The sequence below is a fragment of the Helianthus annuus genome, chromosome 9 (assembly GCF_002127325.2).
Source record: "Helianthus annuus cultivar XRQ/B chromosome 9, HanXRQr2.0-SUNRISE, whole genome shotgun sequence".
NCBI lineage: Eukaryota > Viridiplantae > Streptophyta > Magnoliopsida > Asterales > Asteraceae > Helianthus > Helianthus annuus.
Window position 1 is genome coordinate 116,764,714 of NC_035441.2, and position 16,888 is coordinate 116,781,601.

The 16,888-nt window shown below is 35.5% G+C and overlaps 1 protein-coding gene across 1 annotated transcript; it reads left to right on the forward strand.

Moving 5' to 3' along the window:
• Nucleotides 1-9,878: 9,878 nt before the first annotated feature.
• LOC110878305 (peptide-N(4)-(N-acetyl-beta-glucosaminyl)asparagine amidase) lies at nt 9,879-16,575 on the forward strand. The gene is made up of 16 exons (XM_022126584.2): nt 9,879-10,084; nt 10,150-10,302; nt 10,367-10,465; nt 10,558-10,644; nt 10,726-10,808; nt 11,482-11,595; nt 12,001-12,055; nt 12,130-12,216; nt 13,049-13,104; nt 13,176-13,235; nt 13,692-13,779; nt 13,855-14,589; nt 14,669-14,729; nt 14,836-14,938; nt 15,959-16,093; nt 16,293-16,575. Exons 1-16 carry the CDS (start codon nt 9,953-9,955, stop codon nt 16,396-16,398), a joined length of 2,154 nt encoding a protein of 717 aa, XP_021982276.1. The 5' UTR covers nt 9,879-9,952; the 3' UTR covers nt 16,399-16,575.
• The last annotated feature ends 313 nt before the right edge of the window (nt 16,576-16,888 follow it).

The following is a 16,888-nucleotide window of genomic DNA, read 5'->3' on the forward strand; positions in this document are numbered from 1 at the left end:
TTAGATGATCTTACAACTAGCACAAGGCTAGGGATGATCTACAAGATGAAGACAAGATGAAGATGATATGAAGATCCAAGCCGTGTATGAGAGCTCCTTGATGTTCCTTCCACTTGCTATTTTCTTAGATCATCATTAAATGCTTGGAATATACTTGTGTTTAGTGGTTTAGGGGTTGAAGATGAAAAGAAAGAAGAGGGTGTTTGGGGCCGTAAGTTGAGGGAGAGAGAAGGAGAGTTTGTGAGTTTGTTTGAAGTGGAAAGAATGCAAGATGGAGGTGTTGTGGTAGTGTTTATAATTCACCAATATCTCCTTTAGTCAACCATATCTTCTAGAGCCCATACTTCTCATACATTTCATCATCACACAAGGTAGGCAAGGGGCTTATGGGCCCCTTGTTTATGACTGATTTAGAGAGGGTATAAGTTATGGGAGTTTTAATTTAAAAAGAAATATAACATGTGCTTGAATTTCTATAATAGATATTTAGGTGATTAGTTGTGTTCTTGCATCATTAGTGTGTTAATGATGAATTAGGATGGTAATTAACTCTAACTAATTCACTAGACTAGTTAATTAGGTGTTAGGATATTAGTTTTAGCTACTAGCTTCGTTGTCGGGTCATTACCGGTTAGTATACTGAAGGTACACGACAATACCGGTAATAATATCTTAAATAAATATTCAATATCCTCGATATCGTTTAAGATAATTAACATTATCTACAAGCTTTGTTAGCGCTGCGAAGTGCTGAAATTTGCTGCGAAGTGCTGAAATTTGCTGCGAAGTGCTGAATTAGCTAGTTTATTATTCGGATCAGACAATTTATGTGTTCAGGCATTTTTCTGAAAAGTTTATATATTGTTGCAAGTATTGCCCCTAATTAGGGTTTTTGTCAGTGTTTTAAAAACCAGGTCAAACCAGTCGGTAGTACTAGTTGAACCGTCCGGTAGAACCGGTTAAACCGTCTGGTACACCCGGTTGAACCGTCCGGTAGAACCGATTAAACCCTTTTTGAGCCTAATTCGGTACGGTATAAAAACCGGATTTTAAAACATTGGTTTTTTTATAAGTGTTTATGGTGATATGCTTTCATATCATCCAATAGTCGTTTCAGGGAGTTTCTGAACTCTTCTGGCATGAATAGTGGGTTCGCATGAATAGTGTGTTCGCATTGTTTACCAATGTATTAGGACATGGTTGTTTTTTTCGTGACACAACGAAAATGGCAATATAAATTGTAATGTATTAAACATGTCCTATCATTACTAGACTTTGTACGATTCAATCATGTGACAACCGTCAAAAATCCAGGTATCCGTACAATTAATTAATATTGATTAGTGCTTAATGACTGTGCTATATTACAAATGATTGCTTTCTAATTACTGTATCATACTTACATGTGCATCACATATTGCAAAATATCACATCATTACTACATACAAACTTTATTGACATAAGCGATGCACAAAGCACAGCTAGCACAGTTAGCGGATAACTCGGAAAAATGCTGACGATGTCAGTACATAGACAAACAATGTTTTTAGACCAAGTGTGGGCCAGAGACAAAGTACTACACTAGTATAGTGTGTAGGAAAGTAAGGATCACAAAACTGCTTCACTAGGTGATAGTTTAAGTGCCGGAAAGTGCCTAAAACCCACTTAAAGTGTTGAATTCAGCATCTTTAAGCAAAATTCAGCATTTTAACAAGTTGGTAACATGTAAAAATATGACTAAATGGTCCTGAATGCTTTCCTAAGTGTCGGGAATTAAAATGTCACAAAAGATAACATAAAGAACACTAAACGGTATAGCATGACACTTTAACGAACCGGTATCTAACCGAACAACCGAACACTACCCGAAACACCAAAATTACACTAGAAGCATTGTTTTAATCTTTTTGAGCTAGTTATGATCCCCGAACATCATAACACCCCACACAAAATATCTAGTAACTAACACTTACAACTATACTTGGATTTGAACTTTAAAACTAACTAGATGGTTTGAAGCTACACCTATACCTCCCCCACCTATCTCACAGCCACCAAGGCCCTTACACATTTGATTTGTTCTAATATAATATTGGATCTTGTTGTTGGTCCATGAAGCACATTATCCAAAGGTTAACACATAAGTATGGTTATATGTAGCAACTTGGAGATCATAATCACAATTACCTTTCACCCACAAAACAACAACTCTTCTCCTCTCCTTCTTCCCCCCCTCACGACCGAGATCCCCCACAAGCACCACCACCTTCATCCAACTTCACTCATCCATTCCACACTCATACAAAGGTGTTAGAAGCTAAGTTAAGAAGCTTGGTGGCTTTGGAACTTCAAGGACCTTCATCATTTGCTATTATCCAACACATTTGTTATCTACAACTTCTTGTGCTCATCCCTAGCCATAGAGCTAGTAGTAAGGCCCTTATAACCCTTTGTTACTTCTAATTTTGTTGGTTAAAAGATGTTATACATTGATAATCATGAAGAACACTAAAGAACATAATCTTGAAACATGAACATAAGCTTGTCATATGATGAACTCTTGATGAAACTATGTTGTTTAGTGTATGTATTACACTTGAATGTTATTTTCTTGAGATTATGATGTTGATCATCATAAGGAGCTTGCTAGATTGTGATTAAACATATGATCTAGCAAGTAAGAGGATGATTAGGTGATGAACCAAGATGAACATCCTTATGTGTAAGCATGAACTTGAAGAATAAAGTGATTTCTTGAAAAATAAGTATTAAAGTGAGTTAACAATCTTATCGATCTAAGATTTATGAATGGTTTTCCAAAAGAACCAAGTTCAAAAAATGATTTTTAGAAGATCTTGGTTCTTACTTAAACATCCACTATTTTTGGTGGTAAAACAAGTGTATAAACACTTGTGAAACAAGAAGATGTCATAAGGAAGTGTTTTTGTAAAACATGTTTACAAGTTGTAAACACCTAAATCTTCCAAGAATGAGATTTTTAAAGAAGTAAACACACTTTAAAGGGTAACTAATCCTACTAAACACACTACCAAGTTACTACAAGTTTTTATGAAAGATCAAGTTCATGATTGTTATGTAAATAGCAAAAATGTGGCACTTGGTAAGTGTAGAATGATTGTTAATTGTTTGTGATGATTTTGAAAAGAAAATGATATGCTTTGATAGCATGGACACCTCCATTTTTAGGGGAAACCGTGGCAAAATTTTCTAAAAATTTAAACACTTAGAAAAATATTTTCTAAACAAATATTTACAAGTGTGTTTAACTATGGTTTTCAATATAAACTTTGCCATAGATTTTGTTACAAAAATACAAGTATTGGAGGTTGGTTTTTATAAATAAAAATAGATAAATATGTATTTAGAATATATATTTACATTAATGACACATCGTGTGTGAATATTTGTATACTTTGTGTATTAGTTATATTATTTTAGGATTTAAAGTAATATAACTTAACAAAATACCAAGAATTCACAATCCAAGTTAATACCAAAAATCACGATGGATAAATATATAAGTTACACACATAATATTGGCAAACCGAACAAGAACGTAACTTATAAAATATTCCGGAGAATACCGTTACAAATATATTTTTGGTAAATAATATTTTGGACATAAGAAAATGAAAATGTGATTTTTATAAATATTACCAAGTTATATCATATTTTCGACAAGGAGAAAGTATATTATTTTTGGCAAGTTAAAATATATTTTCCTATAATATTTAGAAGATATATGATTTTTGAGAAAAATATATATTTTCTTGAAATACATTATTTTTGGACAAAATAAGTTTAAATATATTTTCTAAGTTAGACTTAAAAATATATTATTTTGGAACTACGAATACAAGAATACAAATATGCATGTATGAGATACCCCCATCCTTGGGAAGGAAATACGAAAATAAATACTTGAGAAGTATTATTACAAGAATATTGGTTAACAATTATTCCAAAAATTATAAATATAATTTAAGTTGAAATATTAATTATTTTGACAATAATTATATTGGAGGGATATAAAAAACATTAACTCTAAGTCAAGGCACGGCCCGTTCGTCTAATAGACGTTAGTACATTGTAGGGAGTCGTGTTTGCTGAGGAGATTTGAGTTACGAGCACAGAAGACGCAAAACAGTGAGTTCATGTCCCTCCTTTTCTTTAAACTGTTTTGTTTGTTAACTTCGGGGGTGAAATACATGTTACAAAAGGATTACATTCAAATACAATTGATATGGTTAGCCTAGGAAAGAACCATAGATCATGTGAATGGGTAGGCGGATACTTGAGACCATTAATCCTCGTATATGGACCGAGGGGCATGAGTGATACATCTATTTGGGTGTAGCGAGCCCACACCCATGAGGACCAGGGTGGCCCATAGGGTGACTATGTCTTACAGCCGAGGCCCGGTACAAAATTACTAGGTTTGAGTCTTCCTACACTGTCACACATATCAGTGGCCTTGCAAACCATTGGTGATCTTTTCCTTGTTTGCTTTCATACCGGGATTTACATACATACACTGTTTACAAAGGTTTACACAGACTTATACAAAACACATGAACTCGCTCAACTTTTGTTGCTGTTTTCAAATTACATGTATTTCAGGGAACTAAGTGGATCTGGCAGGTGTTGCATGTTGTCAAGCTGCGTCACAAATAAAAGATGTCATCCGGGGTCGTAGGTGTAACATCCGTCAAAATGGATTCCTGAAATTCGACCCGTTTTGAAACCCAAATTTTGTGATCTTAAACAATAGTGTTAATAAATGTTTTTTTTGTGTGTTCCTATAGTAATTTTATTAATTTACGACCCACATAACAACATAAGTTCATTATTATGTAGTACAATCTATGGAAGGGATTTATTGAGTTAATGATTTAAAAAGAAAACGTATCTTACAAAAAAAAATAGAATTTAATAGAAAACAATTTATTCTGACACTAAATGGCTACCAAATTGCTTGTGGGTTCTTTTCCATAATTACTCATTTAAAGAATTGAATGATTATTTTTCACTTTTCATTTGGGAAACAACAATACCGCCGCTCAAACTATTAACGGCAAACTTACAGTCATGCCTTCCTTTTCTTCTTGTATATAGTTTGCCGCCCAAAAAGCACATTGGCAACCATATCTCCTTTTTAAACGTGCGCTGATTTTCGGTGACTAAATACCATTCCCGCATTGGGGATTTTACTATCAATCACGAATTCAACCTTGATCTAGCGTCCATACATTCACGTTCAAAAAAAAAACTCCTTAAAACCCTCACAATACCATCGACGACTACATTCTAGCAAACACACCCACACCCACACCCATTCTTATATAACCGCTGTGAGTTCTCCGATTCGTTTCACACCACCTCTTCATCTTAGAGATAACAACTTACCCGGAGAAGAACCTGCACGTCGCTAGAACAAGACGCATCCTCTACCGGAGTTCGGAGCACTCGCTGGAACAACATTCCTAGTTCACGCCACTTGTTCGATACTTAAGCTTTGTTATCGTCACCGTCACTCAACCAACCTCCTTCGGGCCACCTACACATCCACCTGAATGGAAACTACCTCGCCGGAGTTCGACTGGAGTAAACCGAACTCACCGGAGTTTCGACGGAACTTTCGAATCAACGCTTCGGTATCGATTCTTTCCTTTACTTTGTTTCAATCTATTCACGTATTATCTTTTGTTAAACTGCCGAAATCATATGAATCAAAAAATGAAACATAGTACAGTTGTGTTATTCCATGGCTCTGTTGTATGACTTCTTATTCTTTTTTTGAAGAAGGAAGTGAAACATAAAAGAGTTATAATATGAATGGAAACTATTTGTGTATTTAGTACTATAGCATGATATTTCGACAAACATATAACATATGTACTATTTACAGTTAACAAACCTTTCATGTTATATGTTTTTTTAAAAGCTTAAGTTTTTCTTTAAAGTAACTAATTTTGTAAACAGTATTCTATTGTTATTATTTTATGCAAATTTCAAATGGTGTGCATACGCTTTTTCATTCAACTTTCATTTGGAGAAACATAATTTCCAAATTAATTAAACTACAATCCTTGGTTTCCATGTACAGTGGGTAGTATTATATAGACAACTGTTATTAGAGGTTAAAAGAATTCTTTTATAACAATACAAGCTAATGAGAGTGACAAATTTTAATATCTAATTAATTAATTTATAACTTTATATAAGGAATTATATTTAACCTATAAATATTAATGGGATCGTTATGTGATATTCTAAATATCTAGGCTAAACTCTCTCTCGTTCATACTCTTGAATTGGTCCAATCTTTACTCGTGCGTTGTTTTTACTAGGAGTCGTAATCGTAACAACTCATAATCTCAAGACTTCGGTGCTCCTTCCTCCTAATCTCTTACGCTCGTCAACACTTGGATAATCGGAAGACTTAGCAATTATGTGAGTATACTCGTATTTTCCCCTTTTACTTTTACCACTTTTGGGGTGTAACATGTTTATCTATCAACAAACTTACACATGAACATTTTGCTTAAACACATGAACATTCCTATAACATGCTTGTATACGTGATGGCTTGATGCTTTAAACTTGGATTAATCTTATGTGTTGAATTTATCATTAACTTCGTACGAGCCAAACCGTGACATATGTAGCGCTATAGGATTAACGACCCGCCTCTTTATCTTCGGTAATGTCATGAGCATATTGCGTTTCCTTGGTTTGATATGTTAGACACATACCATATTTAAATGTTTATCTTGAATCACATGCTTGCTATGAGGAATTGTTTAAAACTTATCTTTTGCTATGTATGTATCAAACTTGTATACTCGCCTTTGCTTTTGCATTGAATTATTTTAAACATGTTACAGGTTGATGAGGATGATGCTAAGAAAAGAAGTAGCGTTGATGCCTAGATACACATATAGACGTTAGGGTTTAATATGTTGTATCAATTTCGTTATGTTGTCATGTTATTTTGTTAAACTTGTTGTATTTGAATTTCTTGTAATGTTGACAATTTATCTTATGAAATGAAATCGGATTATTTACATACTTGTCACAATTATTAGCGTTATGATGTCTCGAGCAATCTTCACACTTCGTCTCATCCCGATGTTTTCGCCATTGGTTGGGATGTGACAGTAGGGTTTAGGAGGTGTATCCTATTCCTGGACGGGATACATGTTTCTAAACCCGGTTTTTATTTAAGGTCCTTTGCTGAGTCTTTATGAACTCTTTCAACCATGTTGTGGTTTGTAACATGAATTTGGTGTCGATGTCTAAAACAAGTATGTTATGTTATTTTCAAACTTAATTAATGGATGAACATCTTATGGTTTTATCATATAGCGTTGATATGATTGAATGTTATGGTATTAAGAAAGTCACACCAATAATCACGCTTCCGCAAAAAGTCAGGGTGTGACAAATCATTCATAAATCAAGTCTAATGAACGCAATTAAATTATATAAATAGTGATTAAGTTGTACGGAATTACCATGAAATTTTGCCGGTTGTCACACAGGGCACGAGGTGTGTCTGGAAATCTTTGATCCAGGCTTCGACAGTGGTCTTCAGAGGTGTTAGTAATCTTCGGTAGTTGAGACATGAGGAGTGTTTGAATAATTCTTCAGAGTTTAGCTCGGTTTTGCTTCCTTTGTTCAACTTGGGTTCATCTTGTCCTGGAAATAAAAAATAAACCAAAATAAATCTTTTTAAATATATTCTTAACAAAACCAATAAAAAGTGGGTGTATTTTGATATTAAAAACATGTGCACTTTTGCTTATATTAATGAACGATATCATAGTTACTGGCAACTATACCACTCTAGTTAATTACTCAACAAAGCATTTGATGTCAATGATCTTGGTGCTCTTGATTATTTTCTAGGGATTAAGCTGGTTCCTCAAGGCAAGAACATTATTCTTTCCCAAAAGAAGTACATATGTGATATCTTACATTGCAATGCCTTCGTCGACTACAAGTCCGTATCATATCCCATGAACGCCTCATAATAACTATCTCCCGGGGACAGGTCTTTGTTACAAGATCCAATGAAATATTGTCAATTAGTTGGGGCACTTAATACGTTTCGTTGTCCTAATTAAACATCACTTTGCGGTTAACAAGGTATGTCAATACACGCAGACTCCTTTAAGAAACCATTGGTCCACTATAAAACACATCTTTTGATACCTACAAGGCACACTTGATCACGGATTGTCTCATTTGTCACGACTCCATCGCACATATACAGGCTTTCATTGATGTTCTTAGCAGGGTTCCTCCGCCGTGTGTGCCTTCTTGGATGCTGATTGGGTTGGTTGCCCAAATAACTGTCGTTCCACGAGGGGATTCGTTGTATATATAGGTTCCAACCTCATTTCCTGGATCGCACAAAAACATAAAACAGTTTCTCGGTCATACACAAAATCAGAAAACAAAGTTCTAGCAGACACCATGGTTGAACTCACATGGTTAGAAGCTTTGCCGAACGAACTTGGGACAAACACAACTTATGCTCCAACTCTCTGGTGCAATAACCTCGGGGCTACCTATCTTTCCAAAAATTCAATCTTTTTATGCAAGAACAAAACATGTTGAAGTTAATTTTTACTTCGTACGAGAAAATGTCGCACATGGAAAACTACGAGTTTAATTCATATCCACATAAGATCAAATGTCGGACGTTTTATTAAGTCTACCTACACATAATCCGGGAAGGCGGTGACGAGCTGTTGCTGTTGAGAACTGATCTCAAATGGTGAATCCATGATGAAGGACATAGGCCGTAGGATCTCTGGCGACGCCGCCTTGTGTAGCACACGAAGTTGCCGGAACCCTAACCGGACAACCCTTCCCAAAATACTGCAGTCCCTCTCTTCTCGTATGGCCTTCTCTTTCCCTCTCTAACATCGCTGTGTCGCCGACGTCGATTGACGCCGGTGGGAGCCAGACCGGTGGTAGTAAGGGGAGGCGCGGTGTCGATGTCGGTAGAGGCACGGTGGATGACGCGTGTTGTGGGGGGAAAAGAGTGTGAAGTGGTGTCCGGCGGCCGGATTTGGTGGTGCCTGAGATGGATGGTGGAAGTTGTTTCTCGACCTTAGCTTATGGAGGAATATTAGACTTTAATTTAAGCAATCTAAGTTAGAGGCAACTTTATGCAAATATACATTTAGTATATAAACCATTTTTTTTGTAAATAGGATTGCAAACGAACCGAACGAACACGAAGTTGAGGAATAAATGTGTTCATGAATTCTTACTGAACAAGAATTCATGTCCGTGTTCGTTCATTAAGGAATTGAACATGTTCGTGTTCGTTCATTAATTTTAGTTAACGAACGCAAGCGAACATCCTTGAACATAAATGAAAACATATGAGCATAATCAAACGTTCGTGAACACATATGAACATAAACACACATTCATGAACGAAAATGAATACAAATGAGCATATATTAATTTCCGAATGAAATCAAAATATTTCATCACAAACATTACATAGATTCACCTGTAGTATACTAACCTAATTTTTAATAGTTAATTTTAATAAATACGATCCACTAATTTATTAAATAATTTTTTAGTGGGAATTTTGAAGAATATAAATAAAAAATATAAAGAACTAATGAACTATCGAGCACAAACAAAGATAAACGAACACGATCTCTGATCATATTTGTTAATCTATCTAAACGAACACAAATAAACTTCCGACCGAACTATTCATGAACCATCCAATGAAAAGTTTGATTCGTTACAGACCTAGGAACACGACCCTTCACTTTACGCATTTAAAACGTTCATTAAATCTTATTAAAAAATTATATTTGACCAATTACAAAGTTTACTCGAAAAAACAATAAGCCTTTGGGGGTGTGAAGTTTTCCCGATCGTCCCTGTAATTATGGTTGCCAGAAAGTTCATCGTCCATCATCAAGATTCCAACTTCGATGTCGATTACGACACTGAAGATGGCTTCGAAGTCTTCAAATTCCAGCTCTTTTCCCTCACTGCACTTCCTCCAGATCACCAAAAGGTTATTCTCCATCACCTAACATCTCTCCTATAATATTGCTCATCAATTTAATCTATTACTTCCAGATACTCGCATTTGACGACGATCGAATTGTTTCCGATGACTCTGATCTCCTTGCAATATCCGACAAGCTGCGCTTGGTTTCCATTACTGATCAAAACCCTAATTTGGACTCTGCCACGCTGAAATCTGATGAAGAATTAGCTCGTATGTTGCAGGTATATCAACAATATTAATATATATAAGATTTTGTAGATATGTCATTTGTTGTTATTGTTATAGGAAGAAGAAGATGCACTTATGCTTCAGCAGTTTGCTGTTAGTGAAGACAACGGGCAATTCGAACAGAGAGTTCGGCCTTATGTCGATCAGATTCTTATGGTAATTTGAACTCCATATGGGCTTATATTATAGCACATATGATGTAGTGAAATGATCTTATATATATATGTTATGTTGTTATGTTCATGTAGTATGAAGACTCGCATCGCCAAGAGGCGGCGAGGAAGACGGTGCCGGTGGAGAAGCTTGAGGAGAAAGCATTAGTTGCTTTAGCCAAGGTTGAAGTTTCTGTCTTCTTATTGTTAAATTTGTGTGGCTTGATCTGGTATTTTGCTTACATGTATGCCTGTTTTGTTCAGGAGGGGAACTTAAATCCATCAAAACCTGAGCTTGATCATGCATTCCTGCTGCAACTTCTTTTCTGGTTCAAACAGACATTCAAGTATGTTATTTGTTTTGATTTCTCCCTGAGTCTTGGTTTTAAAAAGCGCGCGAGGCGCAGTCAGACAGTCAGACGCAAGCCTTTGCGCTTCTGACTGCTTGGCGCGATGTCTGTATAGGAGGCGCAGGTAAAAACGGCTTGAGACATGGGAAGATTTTGTGCCTTAGGATGTTGTACATATAGGTTATTTGTATATTAAATCATATATAGAGCTTATTTTTATCTAAATTTTGGTACATGATTCTAGAAACCTATGGGATATATAAATTTATAATAAATACCCTGCACCCTGAGTACGTGACGCAGTGCGCCTTGCACTTCAGCTGCGGACCCTATGGCATGCGCTTTTTAAAACAAAGTTCTGAAGCTAAGCTTTTATTTACCAACTCGAGAAGAAAAGTTCCATCACATGCCATTGTTTCTTTGAGAACGGGTGTCACTGTCTGATTATTCACCTCTGAAGAGTTGAATGTGTGGAACATTCACAAATAGTCACACCCCTTTTAAAGTAACGATTGCATGTAACAGTATTTTCCCTCTAGAGTTTGTGAAAATTTCTTGTAAGGACCCCTGTTCCACACTTCCACTCCACCATGAGTGCCAATAAATCATATTCTTGCGTTGTTAATGTATGTTACTTGAGTTTGTAATTTTGTGATTTGACAAAATTTAGGTGGGTTAATTCACCTCCTTGTGAGGGTTGTGGCAATGAAACTGCCCCTCAAGGAATGGGTGCAGCAAATTCATCAGAGTTAGCTTATGGAGCCTCTCGAGTTGAACTTTATCGGTACGGAGAGAAGATTTGTGATCTGTCATTTATAAGATTTTGATGCTAGAATACCATCTTCGGATTTCTTTTGATTGATTCGTTATATATGAATTTCTACTGCATCTGTATTCTTTCAGTTCTAGGTCATTTAGAAGCCTTTTTTTTTTAATTCTTTTTACCTTTATAACTTTTTAAATAAGGTTGTGAATTTATCATTTGGGTATGTAATTATGTATGCAAAACTCAAAGTGGTATTAATTTCATCACCGATCTCACGATTAACTATCAATAATTCTATATAAGCTATTCTTCTAATTATGATGTGGTGTTAATATGAGTTAAACTTTCTTCAATGCAACACTTTCTTGTTTAATCTTTCTGGTTTTTCTATATTTTCTTATATATTTTTCTTATGTTGATCAGTTGCAACACATGTTCTAGAACAACCCGTTTCCCACGGTACAACGATCCTATAAAGGTAAGCAAAGCTTTGTTTTCCTTTCAAGAAGTTTCTGGTTATTGAAACTAATAGAGCATCTTTTAACAATGTAGCTTCTTGAAACAAAGAAGGGGCGTTGTGGGGAGTGGGCCAATTGCTTTTCACTCTATTGCCGTTCTTTTGGCTATGATACTCGTTTGGTGAGGCACTTATCTTCTTTACTAGTTTGTTTGCACTTGAAGCTTTATAAATGATAAAGTTGATCAACTCATGAATTCTAGTCCTTAATTAGAAATTTAGGGAGGGAAGCTTTTGTTTAGAGGAATTTCCTTACAAAAGTTCGGGCAATTTAATTCTGCCAAATGGTCCAAGAAACTTTACTGAGCCTTTTAATTTTTTCAAGAAAACCTAAAACCTTGAAGCAAAAACCTTCGAGCCCATCTCTATTTTTTTTTAATTTCATTTAAATATCTGGTGGTGTGTTCTAAAGTACGACAAAAAATTTGTGTAGAGTTTTAGAGGCGATGTGCGCTTTCTTCCATGTAACTGATTCCAAAGTTGTCCTATCGTCTTAAACATTATTTTAACATTAACTAATTCAGTTATTAAGATACATAATATTTACAATTAAACAGTTTTTATATATATAGTTGATATTTTGTTACATGGGGTGCACTCTATAAAATTATTAAATTTTATTTTTACCTTTAGATAATATTAAATTCTTTTGGTCCCATTTCTGAATAATTGATTTATAGAGGTTTTACTGTGTTACAACTCATAATATTAGTTAGTTACTACTTACTTAGTAAGTTTGTTAGATTTAATTAATGTAGCACATTTAATTAGTGAATATTGATGTAGGTTTATTTAGTTGAAGTTAGTATTTAGGGTTGGTTACTTTAGGTTATTTGACTAGAGATAGATATTTAGGTTTTTTTATTGTAATTTTGGTAGATCTGCATTACATGGAACATGTAAAAGCAGTATTCTATTCACTTTCTAACTTTGTACTTCAAATATTCTTATCAGATACTGGATTTCACAGATCACGTGTGGACAGAGTGCTATTCAACGTTACTGGGAAGGTAATTTCACTCTAAGAACATCAATTCTCTAAATATTTTCCACTCTAAGTTGCTAGTTGACTCTGTTGCAGATGGATGCATCTTGATCCCTGTGAAGGAATATACGATACCCCATTACTTTACGAAAAGGGGTACATTCTTGGTTCTTTATTTCACCATGATATCGTACGCGGATCAGTAGAGGTGGCAAGATGGGCTGGTTGGGTAACATGTCAAATTGGCATCTGGTTGAAACAGGTCACGTTCAGTCATGGTCGGTTTGGGTTGGGTTTACCTAAAAACACTTTTTTGCCAGTTATTTAGTACATAATGAATGCACTAGTTATGATTTAGAAATAAATATCATTACAAAAGTAACCTGAATATAACGATGTAGGAGGGTATTGCGTTAAAGATTTGGGCAATATTTAACTTGTTTGATCCGTTTCCCGTATACCGAATTTCTTGATTGAACCATATGAAACAAAAAATGCAACCCACTTCTATTCAGTTGAAATTGCAACCTCTACAAATCTGTTTCTACTTGTGAAAAGCAAATAATAACCATGGGCAATGTATCCCCCCCCCCCCCCCCCCCCCTCCTGAAGGTGGAACAAGAAACTGAACTATACTATTGCACTTGCAAAAGACGGAGTCTATGATGTCACTAAACGTTACACCAGGAAGTGGCATGAGGTAAGTCCACGTTAGCTTTATTCTCCTATTCAATTTGCTATTTGACTAACTGGGGACAAAAATGTCATTTTGAAGGTTCTATCGCGTCGTACCCTAACTACAGAATTGAGTGCATCTAATGTTCTTGCAAATATAACAAGAGAACTTAGAAGAAACTTGACATCTGTGATAATATCTGAACTTGAGGAACGTGACCGTAATGAGGTCAAAGAGCTTGAGAAAAGTCAACACTCCCAAGAAAATGATTCATTGTCCTTGCCAGGAAGATTAAGTGGTGACAAGGAATGGCGGACATTAAGATCCGAAATTGGGTCGGATTCATTAAGTTCTTCTTCTTGCCCGGTTCGCATATGTACAGACGAACACGTTTCAAGAATCTATAACGCTTTCTCTCCTTTAATTTCTCGATTAGCAGAATCTTCTTCCAAACATAAAGCTCTTGAAGCTCTTCATTTCATCAGGACGGTTTTGGTGGATTTAAAGAAGAGTCCATTCAAAACAAGAAGAGTTGTTGTTGATTCAAATCTAATCCGTGAATTGTTGCCATCTTTTAATCCAATGCTTGATGCTCTTTCTTTGAAAAGTAAGGTTGAGACAAATGGAAAAGTTCAAATTTGTTTAGCGGATGATAATCCCGTGAAAGCGTCCCTTGCATTGCCTGTTGTGTTCCATGCGTTGGATGACGTTGTCTATAACATAAAAAACGCCGACACCTTCAATAAATCTAATCTTTCTTGGCCTCTGCTAAAGCTAAACAGAATATGTTGTGGGTCGGTTCTTGCGAGTGGGGAGGAGCTCCCTTTTGGAATTGTAAGTACCCGGGGCACATCTTATAGTTCCGTATATTGTTCATGGAATATTCGTTAATAAAACTTTGGATACTTTGCAGGCCACATCAGCGTTTGATGGAACCCGCATGTCAAAGTGGGAAGAACCAAATGGCGCAAAAGGTATAAAGCAATGGACATTAACTGCAACATTAACCTATTATTTCTTGTTATGGTCTCGGTTTCCAATTCTTATTATTTACATTAATTAGAGCATTTAATGTTGCAGGTTGTTGGTTAATATATAAAGCAATGGGTGCCCAGGTCTATGAACTGTGCTCATATGAACTAATGTCAGCCAATGATGCTCCAGAAAGAGATCCAAAGGACTGGTAAGTCTGTTCAAGAATGAGATTTTTTGTATGTGTGTGTGTGTGTGTGTGGTGGAGGGTTCAATATAGAACTATAAATATAAATAATGCAACTGCGAGAACCAATATGAAGCATTCATTTATTTGTGTATTTATATAAAATCTCTAACATGACTATTTATGTTTATGTGAATATACGTGAATTGATATATTATGCATATGTGGGTAAATTTATAGTATTCATCTACTATAAACATATAGACGTGTAGATTCACTGTAATTATCTGATCTATACCTGTGTACAAAACTTGTTAACGAGGAAGGGAGAGAGGAGAAAAGTAGTGAGTTAATTAGAGAGAAATCTCTCAATATTTGCGATTCTGTATTGAACCCTCTGTGTGTGTGTATAGGGAAGGATAAATCGAAAACCCACCTTTGTTAAAGAAACCCAGAAAACTTCATCTCCACCATCCATCTCATTTGATAAATGGTGGATATTAAAAAAGGTACAAAAAAGGTTGCTTTTGTCATACAAATGTTACAGTCTGACAAAAAGTGTAAAGTGTTGCACTTTTCTCTCTCCTCTCTCACATGACACAAAAAATATGACAACTACATTGTTACATAGAAATCTCGTTGTAAAAAATTGTAACAGGTTTTTTACGCACATTACAAAATAAAAATTTCATAAATTACAAGTTCTCAAATCCATACACTTTATATAATCTAAAATACAGTTGTCAAAACACAATAAAAATGTGTTATAGATGAGTTACAAAAAATATGAACAACTGAAAAAATGTAACATGTTCTCTCTCCTCTCTCCACTGTTTCGAAAAGTGTGTCAGTGTCAGTAAAAATGTTGCCGTGAAAAATGTTCATCCATTGGGTTTTCAGAGTTTTTGCAACTCACATGAGATTTCTCTCTATAATTCACCTATATATATATATAGATAGATAGATGTGTGATTGTGGAGTAATGAAGGTAGGACCTGTAGTTATAAGAGAGAATGTATAAAATGACAATTAGTAATCTTTCAGGGTTGTTGAAGGTAGTGATGATGGGGGTTCCAGCTGGCGTGTTTTGGATGAACAAACTGGTCAAACATTTGACAACCGTTTCCAGCGAAAAGCATATAAAGTCAAGTTGCAGGGATTTTTCGCAAATGTATTCAGGTATTTCATCTAGACCCTGGAAGTGTGTGTGTGTGTGTGTGTGTGTATTTCATTCACTTAGCTATCAATTGGAAAATGATTAGGCCGATATAGTTTAACTTTATGTGTATGGGAAGCAAATGCTGTATATGAAGACCCTTGATATTGTTATAATTTTGATTTGTCAGTTCCATACAGTTATTAATTTAAGAAATGGCAGGTTTCGGTTTTTAGCCGTTGGTGGTGGGCAAGCAACTTCACGGTTTCAAATAGGCAGCATAGACCTATATGCAAGCAACAATGTGAACCAAAAACCGTTCTCATGATCCGTTGGCATGGCGGTATTAAAGTGTGTAGTATAGTTATTGTGAACCATAAATAATTTGTTGTTGTAAGCAAATGTTATGTTTGAATACTTTTAGCGGATGGTTGAGATCTTCCTTTTTTATAATATTGTTTAGCTATCAATTGCTATTATATTTCATATTTTATAATTCTTTTTTATCAGGTGTATACAAAGCATTCTTTTCCGTTTCTAAAATATGAGGGCAAATGCCATAAAAACAACATACATTTTCATTTTTCTTATAGAAGTCCCTTAACATTTTTTTAACATTTTTTTCTGTACATGAAAAACCAACGTACTTCATGTTTTGTTTCATAAAAGTCCCTAAGACTAGCGGGTGTGGGGCGTTGGTTGGGGCGGGGATGCCAGGCAACGCTGGCACACCGTGCCAGCGTTGGCCACGGCGTTGCCCCGCTAGTGTGGCTTTGAAGCCCGGCGTTGGGCGGGGGGCGGTCTGAGGTGACAAGCTA

Bases quoted from the DNA above. Each gene is read 5' to 3' on its own strand.
- LOC110878305 (XM_022126584.2), top strand. From the start codon at position 9,953: ATGGTTGCCAGAAAGTTCATCGTCCATCATCAAGATTCCAACTTCGAT. The intron at 12,056-12,129 runs GTAAGCAAAGCT...TTAACAATGTAG, and splicing joins GGTACAACGATCCTATAAAG to CTTCTTGAAACAAAGAAGGG. The intron at 12,217-13,048 runs GTGAGGCACTTA...TATTCTTATCAG, and splicing joins TTGGCTATGATACTCGTTTG to ATACTGGATTTCACAGATCA.